Source organism: Cyprinus carpio, chromosome A6, assembly GCF_018340385.1.
Source record: "Cyprinus carpio isolate SPL01 chromosome A6, ASM1834038v1, whole genome shotgun sequence".
Classification (NCBI taxonomy): Eukaryota; Metazoa; Chordata; class Actinopteri; order Cypriniformes; family Cyprinidae; genus Cyprinus; species Cyprinus carpio.
Window position 1 is genome coordinate 24498796 of NC_056577.1, and position 13004 is coordinate 24511799.

At 38.7% G+C, this 13004-nt stretch overlaps 1 protein-coding gene and 1 non-coding gene across 2 annotated transcripts; both read right to left on the reverse strand.

Annotated features, from left to right (window-relative positions):
• Positions 1–1625: 1625 nt before the first annotated feature.
• trnaf-gaa lies at positions 1626–1698 on the reverse strand. The gene has a single exon. It is a non-coding gene; the product is annotated as a tRNA-Phe (tRNA).
• A 4426-nt stretch (positions 1699–6124) lies between these two features.
• On the reverse strand, positions 6125–11789 carry LOC109067681 (G-protein coupled receptor 22-like). The gene is made up of 2 exons (XM_042758593.1): positions 11495–11789; positions 6125–8049 (listed from the first exon to the last, which is right to left on the reverse strand). Exon 2 carries the CDS (start codon positions 7948–7950, stop codon positions 6379–6381), a length of 1572 nt encoding a protein of 523 aa, XP_042614527.1. The 5' UTR covers positions 7951–8049; positions 11495–11789; the 3' UTR covers positions 6125–6378.
• Positions 11790–13004: the final 1215 nt, after the last annotated feature.

Below are 13004 nucleotides of genomic sequence, written 5' to 3' on the forward strand. Positions count from 1 at the left end.
ATCGATTTAACATGAACTGTTAAGATGAAGCTGTCTGAAGATGATATTTGAAGATGTTTTTGTTGAAGATGTTTCTGTGTATTTGGTATGTGTGTGAGAGAGACTCAGTGGAGATGAAGCAGAAGCTTAGGGATTTGGCTGACCGGTCTTTAGTTACGCAATATCAGTTCCCAAAATGTGTTTTTGTGTGTGTGTGTGCGCTAAATGTGAATCATTAGACTTTAGAGATATGTTTGTGTTGCACAGGTGGGTCAATTCTAATAAAAGTTAAACTACATTGATCTACCTTGTAAAAGATCGCAATTCTGATGAATTAGAAATTTCACAGAACTGAACCAATTCAAAAATTAATCTCAGTTGATTTAAGACTATACATCATCATCACAATAACATCAGAGACAACATATACACATCTCTATACATAATTAAAACAGAAGAAAAAAAGAAAACAATGGAATTTTAAAAAATTTAAAGTTCACCCAAAAATGAAAATTTGCTTAAAATTAACTCATAAATATAGCATTACATTTTGTACTTTGGTAGAAGCAAATGTTTAAAGTTAAAACACGTTAATGATGGATTTGTTTCTTACAGAGACAGCTTTTTGCTTCACAAGACCTTAATTGATGGACTGGAGTTGTGTGGATTACTTTACCAGCTGTTTGGACTCTCATTCTGAAGGCACCCATTCACTTTAGAGGATCCATTGGTGAGAAAGTGATGTGATGTAATGTTTAGTTTCCAAATCAGTGTGCAGATGAATAAACAAATTCATCTACATCTTGGATGGCCTGTAGTTGAGTAAATCCTAAGCTAATTTTTATTTTTTAGGGGAGTAACGTTACTCCTTCAAATCCTAATATTAAATGTAGAGTTAGTAAATAGGAGAAAAACAAATATACAAAAATACATAGTGGATACATTATAAATGCGACTGAAATATTATAGATATAGCCTAATTCACGTTATTTCGATATAATAGATAAACAAAGAGAAAGATACCCAGAAGATTACACATTTGTGCTGAAAACATGAGGTGTCAAAAATAGACTACGACTTAAGATCCGGCTAAATTTAGAAAAAAATGCTGTAACGTTTGTCCTTTTAGGATTTGTTATGGTCGCCTATGTAACAGACCAAACATTTAGGCCAAGCAGCAGCATATTGTGAGGCACAACGAGGTCTGATGTCAGGTGAGCTGTATACATCAAAACAGGAGCACTGTGTTCAAGATGTTAAACTGTTGGTACTCTACCGTAATGTCATCCCGCAGTCCAGCGACTTTCATGCTTTTCTGGTCAACACAAGTTTCATAACCTCTCTCGCGTTTTCCACGAGGTAAGAATGCTGAATTGTTAATGGACACCGCCCTCTGGAGCAATTAGAGCAAAATCGCAGGGGCGATTAAATGAACTAAAACTAGAGCGACATCATCGGGCCATTATATGTACTCCACACCTCATAACCGGAGAGAGAGGTAGAACAACATAGCACCTGCAGTATTTTAGTTTCATCCGTTTTGCCTTTTCTGTTATACAATTTTTTTTTAAATTTCTTATCGAAAATAACATTTGCCTGTTGAAGTAAAGTTCTTTCAAGATACTCTGAGGTGAGGAAAAAAGCTTTGCCGAAACCCGGGATCGAACCAGGGACCTTTAGATCTTCAGTCTAACGCTCTCCCAACTGAGCTATTTCGGCTTGTGATGTAACGGTTTTTTGTATTGGAATTTAGGCTGAATGATCTGTTTGCTATAAGTAGTTTACTCATATTTATTTTTGCTTTAATACAACAAACAATCGACTAATGACTGAAGGGTGATTACTGAAGGAAAACTGATTGATTCAAATATGGTTGAATGTCGTTTTGTTTAATGAATTCGCATTTTTGCAAGGGTTAATATAGTAAAATAAGGTCATCGTAAACAAGGAAAACCTAGAGAAAGAGTAAATAAATGAATAAATGACACGATTGCCGCCTGATTCAGTCAACATGGGATGGGATCATGGGATTCAGCAGCTGTGGCCTAACGGTGAGAGATTTGGACTTGTAATCAGAAGGTCGCAGGTTCGAGTCTCGGTGCTGGCAGGAGTTGTAGGTGGGAGGGAGTGAATGAACAGCGCTCTCTTCCACCCTCAATACCCATGGCTGAAGTGCCCTTGAGCAAGGCACTGAACCCCCAGTTGCTCCCCGGGCGCTGGATCTATAGCTGCCCTCTGCTCCGGGTGTGTGTTCACGGTGTGTTCACTTCTCACTGCTGTGTGTGTACACTTGGATGGGTTAAATGCAGAGCACCAATTTCGAGTATGGGTCACCATACTTGACAAATGTCACGACTTTCACTTTTTTCAGCTTTCTGCTAGTTATTCCGCCCACACGTCTCTCTCTCTCTCTCTCTCTCTCTCTCTCTCTCTCTCTCTCTCTCTCTCTCTCTCTCTCTCTCTCTCTCTCTCTCTCTCTCTCCTCCAAGGTGACTTTCCCCCCTGCCCAGGCAGTTCTTCTTTGTTCTTATGTAAGTCTACAGAAGAGAGGACTGAGGACAGAACGAAAGGAGAGAAAGCATGGCACAGTCAGTGATAAAAAGAATATGATGACAGTGAGTGGAACAGATGAGATTAAAAAAGATGCATGTGTGAGAGAGAGAACTGCGAGAGGAAGCCAGAAAGAGATTTTAATGAATACACAGCAGAGTTTTAATGTTACATACAGTAAGAAAAAAATATTTCCCACCCACCTTCTCTCTTTCTCCTTTTCTCTCCTTGCTCACGAAGGCTCACAAACAGAAGGCATCCATAATAATCAGCATGCTTACAGTTTTCAAAATTATAAAAGGGAGATTGTCAGACAGAAACAAGGAGGGAGATGGGAATAATATGCTGATTATGCTACTTAATATGTAAATTTGATTAAGTACATTGATTTTCCTCATTTGGAAATAAATGAACAATTCCAAATAGGTCATTTGAATGCACCCAATTCGATGTGATTTGATTAATTCGATGTTTGTACAGGCATGTTCATGCGCATGTGCATTATTATGAATAATAGAAAAATTGCTTAATAAAATAAAATAGCTGTGACTATGCGAATTTAGCATATTTAGCATAGCCTCTCATACATTAGTGTCAAAAGTATGTATGCGCCCTTACCAAACAATACTATGGTATTTTTGAAGTACCTTGGAATAAAGTGTAGCCTACTATTCTGCAGTTTAAGGTCAGAAAATTATTTATTTATTTATTTTTTAACGTGACATTAAAGACTTTTACAAGAAAAAATAAAATAACATAAAATAAATGCTATTCTTTTGAAAAACATATTAATCAAAAAATGCTGAAAAAAACAAACAAAAAAAAAACAGGTATCATGGTTTCCAAAAAACATTAAGCAGCACAACGGTTTTCAGCTGTAAAAATAAAAAGACATGTCGCCTGAGCAGCAAATCAGCATATTAGAAAGATTTCTGAAGGGTCATGTGGCACTGACGACTGAAATGGTGGCTTTGTCATCACATGAATAAATTACATTTTTAAATATATTGCACAGAAAACAGTTATTTTAAACTGTAATACAATTTCAGAACGTTACTGTTTTTACTGTATTATTGATCAAATAAGTGCAGCCTTGGTGAGAATAAAAGACTTCTTTCAAAAACATTTAAAAATCTTACAGACCCTGAACTATTGAATGGTAGTGTGTATGTATACATGTATGAATATGGTTATCATTCAAAACCTCACTGCTCCACAGTACCATGGTACTATCACAATATTTTTTAAGTAAACCTTACACACTGAAGTTTTTAGGTGGCAGCAAATCACACAATATGTCTACTAAATCAATATTATAAAAGCACACTTTACAATTTCTTGTTTGCGGTGCATGGTAGGGTAATGTCAAATAATTGTAATTCAATTATGGAAAAGTAGAAGCAAGTTGTTATTGACCTGCATTTACCTGTGTGGACAAAGTTTTTTACATGTCCATTAAGACAGGCATCCACACCTGTGTGCAGGACCCGTCCACATTATCGGCCCTCCAATTATTAGGCTCCTGCAAAGGTCAGCATGTCATCAAACATTAATAAGTGTTAATACGATCACACTTCACAAGTGGAGTGCAACTTCTGTCACCGATAATGAGGAATGAAAGTCTCCCATTCTCTACACACATATTGGCTGAACCGCAAACAAGTCTTTAAAGATTAATGCCATTTAAGGTCTCTGAATCAGGCAGAGAGACTTTGAAAGGCTACCATTTCACTGATTGAACAGGTACTTCATTGAGTATCCCTCAAATGGCATTTGATCTTCTGTGTGAGACTGCAAACACTGACAGAGACACAGGAGGTTCTTAATTGCCTGTTTGACTTTTATCAACTGGGATGAAGTCAGTCAACCTTTCTCAGCATAGACTAATTGTATATATTAAAGCAGTCTGCACTTCTTAATAAATTCACATAATGAAATGACACTACCATACACCAATTAACTATCAAAGCAAGTGGCTCAGACTGATATTAATCAAGAACAGACATTTTGAATCAGGCTGAATCAAAATAAACAGATTAGTTTTTACGTATTCACACTGCCCTAAAGAGCAACTTCTTTGGGAAAGAGCAGGAAAACCCAGAGTGGAGTTAGAATGGTGTGATTTCAAAACGTTTTGATTTCACTTGCGTTAAAACGATTTTCATTGGCAGAGAAAAAAAAATAACACAAACCAGCCAAATTTGAAAATATGAAATGCAAGTTATATTACCTTCAGTATATTGTATATGTTGTATATTGCATAAATGTTACACATCTGCCATTAAAAAACTAAAATAAAATAAAAAATAAAATGTGTATACATTAAATTTTATGTTTTTCTGTCAGGTATGAATTTTGACAGCTAAGGTTGGGAACAAAGCAAACAAGCAAAGAGGCGGAATCTTTTTTTTATTATTACTGTAATTCAGACTTATTGCTCCTCTATTATAAATTAATACAATAACCATCTCAATCTGAAATAATATTCAGCACTGACAAGATATACATACAGTATATGGGACACAAATCAAATAAATTAATTTTGACTTTGTAAAAGTTTTGTCAGTATTTTTGAAACTGAACGAACCAGTATGCATACCCTTGGTAGAGCAGAGTTCAAATTGGCTGCAGTTTCAAACCACAGAAATATTAGTGACTATTTACATCCCTGATCATATACATTAATAAACACAATGATATATCTGTTGCCCTCTAGACTATCAGTGAGAAGGACACTGTAAAATATGTGCACATGTATGTGTACTAGTGGATAGACGGTTACTTTTTACACCACACAATGAATGCCAATAAGCTGGTATTAATTTATATGGATCTCATGCGATGCATAACCTGGATTTGGAATTTATTGCACATTGCCTCTGCCAGACTCACACCTGTAGGAACACTCTCTCAGTCACACTCTTTTTCCCTAGCACCATGGGAATATTTGTGCTCTACTGGTTAATTAGACAGTGCCCTGTTGACCTCAAGAGTTCAGTGTGCTTTAGAAACCCTGTGCTGATTAGTTGCCAATGATACAACACACTCGTGGACAATAGAGAGCTACTGACATCTTTTAGTTTCCTTTATAGAGGTGAGCGAGTCACACATATCATCTAACACATCTAACACATTAATGGTTTCCTGCACACACCTTTTACCTACAGTCATAAATAGGCCCATATGGAATCTGCTCAATTTCTCTTTTTCTTTGACATTTTCTGCACAGATTTGTGGGGGAAATCTGAGGAATAGATTTAACCAGGGCCGTAACCACAAGTCCCCTCAATAATTAGATATGGCCAAATTGTCAACCTCAGTATTTGATATCCTTAATGTTGTTCTTCTGCGCTCCATTACCACTCCTCTGTTGGTTGGTAGGATAACAAAAAGTAGGACAACATTGTGTGAGGACAACAGCACATATGCCAAGTGATTTGATATATGCAAGCACTTGAAAAGAATATGTCTGTCTGTTACATGCTCGACTGTACATCAGCCTTAAGTGAATGTGTGCATATTTCAGAATAAAAATATTATTTGCTAATAGTTCAAATTGATTACTTTACAATAAATTCTAGTTCTTTTTTTTTTCTTTGTTCCCTTTCCCAAAGTGAAAAAAAATAGTTTGGTCCCCTCCTCAATGTTTAAAATATGGTTACGGCCTTGGATTTAAACATGGTTAAATATGTTAAATGGATCTGAAAATATTGATATTATCAGCTGAAAGCATAACTAAAACATCCAAGATATTTGATAAACCAAAACACAAGGGAATGACAGACGAACAGATAGGAATGCATATTCAGATTCCGTGTGAGCCCAGTTATGTCAAAGACACACAAACACTCACTCTCTAACAGTCTCCGTCAGGCAGCGGTCAGTAGCATTGCAGCAATCTGCCCTGTGCTTGGGGCGGATCCTGGTATTAGTGCGAATACGAGTCTGTGCGTTTTGTGACCTCAGCCTGCGCAGACGGGTATGCAGAACTTTGCGCAGTTTTTGCCGTGTGAATGCGTACAGCAGCGGATGTAGCACTACCGTCCAATATCCGAGCACAAGGAAGCAGAGTCTCAGGCGTTCTATCCAATCAGCGGGCCCGATGGCCAGCATGAGAAGGGGCATGATGGAGAGAGGTGCCCAGCATAGCAGAAACGAGAGGATGATGATGACAGACATGCGGAAGACTCGCCTTTGACGTTCCCGCCGATCACGGTGGCGCCGAACTGCTCGGCGCAGAGCCAAAATGGCTGATACTGACGCTCCCACACCCATGCTGGCCGGACCTTGGATGGGGGCGGGGCTTAGCTGAGTGGTTACCGTGGACACAGTGGGCATGGGGCTCAAAGGCATGGTCACTGATGATGTAGCAGGGTTAGGGATGTGGGGGCTAGTTATGACGGACACCGATGTGGCAGGACTTACCATTGAAACAGTGGGGGTGGGGCTTAAGGGCGAGGTTATAACGGATACAGTAGGGGTGGGGCTCAGTGGTGTGGTGAGTGAAGGAGTGTTCGTCTCAGTGTTGATGGTTACTGTTGTAACTGTATCTGAGGCGATAAGTGGCCCAGTCGAAAGCGGCGGTGGGGAGGTGGGTGTGTTTCTCGTTGTGTGATCTGGTGACCTTGTTGACTTTTTACGGCGTAACCAGAGGCGTTGTACAGGCCGCTTGCTGCCTCGATGGGGCCTGGGTGTGCGTCCGATGCGGATGTGCAGCGCCTGAAGAATTCGCAAGTATGTAAACAGCATCACAGCAAGAGAGCACAGGAACACAGGAACCTGTAGTAACAGATGAGCCTGTAGAGATCCCCCCCACTCTGAACAAAGCACAGTGCTATTGGAGTGCACAAACACCCCCTCCCCTTGCCCTGAAACAAACCCCGCCTCCACGAACGGTAGGAGGGGTACGGCTAAAGAAACCGCCCATACTCCAACAAGTAAAATGGTTGCCCTTCGAGGTGTCAGCAGGCGATTGGCTGGCCGGACACTGATATCATAGCGATCTAAGCTGATGAGAAGGAGGTTAAGTGCAGTGCCCACGCTGGCGAAACTAGCTGCCGATTCGTGGAGACAGCAGAGAAGGGCGTGGTGAGGAACCGAGGCTCCACCCAGGATGAGGAGCGTGGCAGTGATCGGCAGGCAAAGGAGACAGAGCAACAGGTCAAGGGTGTGCAGGCTGAGTGTAACGGCATGACTGACGGACTCCAACAGGCTGCAGTGACCACAGTATAACACCAGCACGGTCAGATTGCCACCCACTCCCAGGAGCAGCTCCAGCAGCAGCACAGCACTCACTGTAGCCCGAAAGCCAAGCCACGCCCCCTCCTGCTGTGGAAGTCCGGCCCCCACGCTATCTTCAGTCTGTAAGAGGGACAGACCGTGGCCCCCAGTGAAGCTGCCATCTGTCTCCATGGACACCATCGCCACGTGCCTTCAGGCATAGTAACGCCAGCCACTCCCACTGCCCATGCTCCACCTACTCAGGTGTTTTCTTGCGGCGTTGATGAATGATTGACAGCTCTATGATAGGAAGACAAAAACAGAATGAACAAGCCAAAACGTACAGTATTTACTGTAACTGGGCACACTGAGATCCAATGTGACCCCTTTTCCACTGACAGGGTGCCAAATTTTTCTTATGCATTATATTTTTATTAAAAACATGTATATATATATATTTTTTTTTTAGAAATTATAATAAATATAAAACATTTAAATACATTTAAAATTACTGATTTATTTCTTTAATTATTTTAAAATGAATACTGTTTAATATTTATCTATCTATCTATCTATCTATCTATGCATATAATTTTAAAATGTATATACATTAAAAAAATATATATAACAAAATATATTTTAATATATTTATATATAAATACATCTGGATATTAATATTGGTGCATCCCTAGTAGTACCATAGTCAGTTACATCATCGTCACTCATTCAAGACAGAGCAAATGCAGGCTGGGAGTAAGAGAGCTTCACAGATGCAACCAACCAAGCACTGGCATTATTTTGGTGGAATAGAGGTATGACTTGTCTTTCTGAATTGTAATAAGGTATTGATCTAGCAAGACAGGACAATAAAGATGCGTATGATGTACATGTGAGCAATTGTGTATGTGTGATTCCTGCAGTCATGCACACATCCAAGTTTTTGTGTCCAACAAGAAAACTACTCTGACAGATGAATTACAGCACACAACGATCTCTCACACAAGACCAAGGACACAAACGTTTGCTGAAACCTTGATGAATTTGGCTATGGACATGGTAGTGTATATGGATTGATTTATTATGTTCAAGAAACAATTATTGTTCAAATAAACTCAAAATCTAAAATACATGCCATCAAAACAAGCAGATCTGAAATTATAGGCTGCGCAATCACAGCAGGCTGTCATTCCCCCAAAAAACAAAAAACACATAAATATATAAATAAATGAGTTCGACTTGAGACTGATCCCATTTCTAGGATGGCTGTTACTATGGCAACTGCTCTACAGTTTAAGGGTGGTCAAAATACAAAATTTGAGACTTTCTGCATCTGTGGCTGTTCAAGTGGGGCTCAGACTCTGCCTTTTGAGCACATCTGTGATAATGACCGCGGGAAGAAAGTTTTGATGGGGGGGTTGGGGGAGTATGGTTGGCATGCTGATGCACCCCATGCCATGCTGGTAATGAAAAGAGGTCACTGCAGTGGAACTTTTGAGTGACAGAGGAAGACATAGATTTAGGGCTCGGATTGTGTAGTATGAATAACTTGAAGCTCAACATCTAATGCTCACAGAAGTGAGACTGAGACAAAAATAAGTAAGACTGACTTTTGTCAGAAATGGCAGATCACGGCGTTGCATGTAAAAAACTAAGGAATAGTGAAAGAGAGAGAGGGAGAGAATGAGAGATGAGTGGGAGGTGCAGGTGCACACTGTGTTGTGAACTTGCTGGAGGAGTTTGTTTCTACCTCCTATCCTCTATCCATCATTATGCTATGCTTGAGATCCATCCATCTTTCTTTAGACTAACCATGCTGTCTCAGCTCTTTCTGCAATTTATCAGACTCTATTTCATTATTGTTGTTTTCCAAGCCAATTTGGTCTGTCCATGCTGGTTTGTAGCCTGTTAAAGTAATAATTCACCTGAAAATGAAAATTCTTATTATTTACTCAACCTTATGTTGTTCCAAAAATATGTTCTTTTTGGAGCTTTCTTTTTTCCATACAATGACAGATTACAGTGATCCTACGTCAAGCTCTAAAAGCAAAATAATTCTATAAAAGCACCATAAAAGTGGTCCATGTGAATCGTTCGCTATATTCCAAGCATTCTGAAGTCATATGATAGCTTTGTGTGAATAATTTAAACAAAATTAACTTCCCCTCCCTGCAGCTAAGTGTTATTTTAGTATTGAGATACTATTATTATATTTTATTATATTTTGAATTTGTTTTTATTTTAGTATTTTCCTTTTTCAAATTAAGTTATTCATCAAATTAATCAATTCAAGTGTTTTTTGTATTTTTTTGTGTGTGTGTTTTGTCATTTTTTTCTTTTTCTTTTTTTTAAATATGTCTATATAGTTTATTAGCTAGTTTATATTTCAGTTTTAGTTATTAGTACATCAAGTTAAATCAAAGAAATGTTGCTTTGGCTGCTGAATTTGTTACATTTTGAAATATTTTTTTTTAAAGTAACAAATGTTTTTTTAATGGTTTTAGTTCTAGTTTTGGATAACTAGACAAATGTTTTACAGAAAAAAATAACACAGGTTTGAAATGACACGCATATGAGTAAACAATCACAAAATGTTCCTATTCCTTGTACAAGAGCAGAAGCATTCAAACCATACATTTATGCAACAAATTGCACATATGCATGTTATAATGAATCTGTTGGTGTGTCTCTGTGGACTAAAGGGTGCTACAGTTGCGTAGAGTCCAAATTGATTTATAATGAGCTATATTAATAGTGGAATGAATATGCAAATGCATTAAATTTGTTTACAGACTCTTTGGAAATGAAAGAGCGTGACAACACGTGAAACTAGTCACTACAGAGGGAAGAACCAAAATAACTCCACATCTAGAAGGAGCTAAAATAGCTGATGATCTAGATTCCTCTTTCCTTTCATACACATCAGGGCCACTTATATACCTGCTCCACACTCCATTGTTCCTCACTGTTGCCTCATGTCCTAAAAACAAGCTGTAGCTTTTATTCTTAATAGAAATTTACACACACTGTCTCATACCCTCTTCTCCTTTTCCTTCCTTCAACTGGCATCTTGCCGCCCGATCAGAAGTGCATCTGAAAATCCCTTTGACTGTAATCAGTGAGAATGTGTGTGCATGTGAGAGCAATATGATGATGGGTGTGATGAATGTCAAATGATTGATGCAGGCATATTTAACCCTTTTCCCCTAAATAATTTGCTGGAGTCACGTGTCTCTGAGCATGTGCATGGGTCCAGTTGTGTTTGAAAGCATCAGTGTGAGAGCATGATGCCCTCATGCAAAGTGAACTGTCATATTAAACAACTCATAAGCCTAGAGTGCATAGAGCCTGATAATAATGGCTATTCAAACTAATGAAAAAAATTTGCAATATAGCTATTCAAATGGCATCTTGAATTTCATATGGCTGACTGCAAATTACAGGCAACACATGGATTTGCTCGGTACTCAAATCGTCCGTAGTGGCGACATACCCCGCATATGAGATTGCTGCCAATTCTTTTTGCAGTGTAAGGAATATTAGTAGTCGAGTCCAGATCAAACGACACTGCTAATTGTCTCTTATCATTTCTGTTCCCTGGCGCGCGCTGCCAAAATGTAGCCTACCACTTAAACAGCCAAAAAACGAATGAAGAGTGATGGTAAAATGGAACCGAATGGCAATTAAGTGAAAAGATCAATAGCTTCGTGAGTAGTGTGAAGATGCATCAAAGAGGTTTTTTACTCACCTTGTCCCGCGCGCCGGGAAACCCCGCTACATTCCACTGCGGTCCTTGGAGCGCGCGCGCTACTCTGTCTCTCACTCTACTAGAGCGCGAGATTCCTAGGAGCTTCAGGACAGTCCGCTGTCAGGTACGTGCCCGGAATAAATGTCGCACTTTCAGTGGTGCTAAACGGTGATAGAAATCGCCACTGTGATTCTGTGAGTACCCATGAGTGCCGCTATCCTGTGTACCAGACGTACGTACTGAACCCGCTCCCTCGCGCATCCACACACACACACACACACACAAACAAACACAAACAAATTGCAGGCTTTAGCGTGGAAACGCACGCTGTCCGCGCAATTCTTAAAAACCTATTTATAAGATACGGTTTCTGTTTGGACAACATTTAAGTATTACTATGTTATATTATTTTATTGTTTTTTTTTTATAATCCGCATTACATTAAACATGCGAGCTGTAAACATTATGTAAATATGAGTTTAACCCTAAAAAGGGCAAGACCATAAAGGGAAATCAGAAAATTAAGTTATTGCTATTTTCCATCGTCTTAGGACACAATTTCATGATTTTTTTTTATTTTTATGAATTTTTTTTTTTTTTGTTTTGAATTGAATGTGTGTGATAAATAAAAGCCTGATGTATAAATATGATACTTAAAAACACAGATGCATATATTTGCATGTATGTTTTGTTGAGTATCATATTTCATACCCACACAGATACACATGCACACATCAGGCTTTTATGGCTCATATATGCAGTTCATTGCAAATCAATGATAACTGAGAGATGGGCATATTTTACATTTACATAAATATGAATAAATGTAAAAAATAAATCATGAATAAATTAATTTTTAACATTAAAAATGGTGTATGAATAATCGAAGTTGCTTCAGTCCAGTAAATGACATAGATTGTGTACAACAGGTTTTTCAGCAAAGTTTTGGTCATATTGAAAATTCATAGGTCCTAAAATTTTGTATTTTCAATATGATACAGTGCAAATATAATATATAATTATATTATAAAAAGGATATAATATATAAAAAGAGTCAATATTTACAGGGTTGATCCATGTCCTTCATAACCTTTGCAATTCACTCTGGCATGCTGGATATTAGCTTCTGGGCCAAATCCTGACTGATGGCGATCCATTCTTTCCTTATTAGTTCTTGGAGTTGATCACAATTTGTGGGCTTCTGCTTGTCCACTCTCCTTTTGAGGACTGACCACAGGTTCTTTATGGGATTGAGATCCGAGGAGTCGCCTGGCCACGGACCCAAAATTTCAATGCAATAATCTTCGAACCACTTCTTTATCACTCCTGCTTTGTGACATGGTGCTCCATCATGCTGGAAAATGCACGGATCATCACCAAATTGCTCATGGATTTTGATACCATTCTTTATTCAAGGAAGTGTTTTGGGGCAGAATTATGAGAGAGTTCACTCCCTTGGTTAAAAAGCAACCCCACACATGGATGGTCTCAGGATGCTTCACTGTTGGCA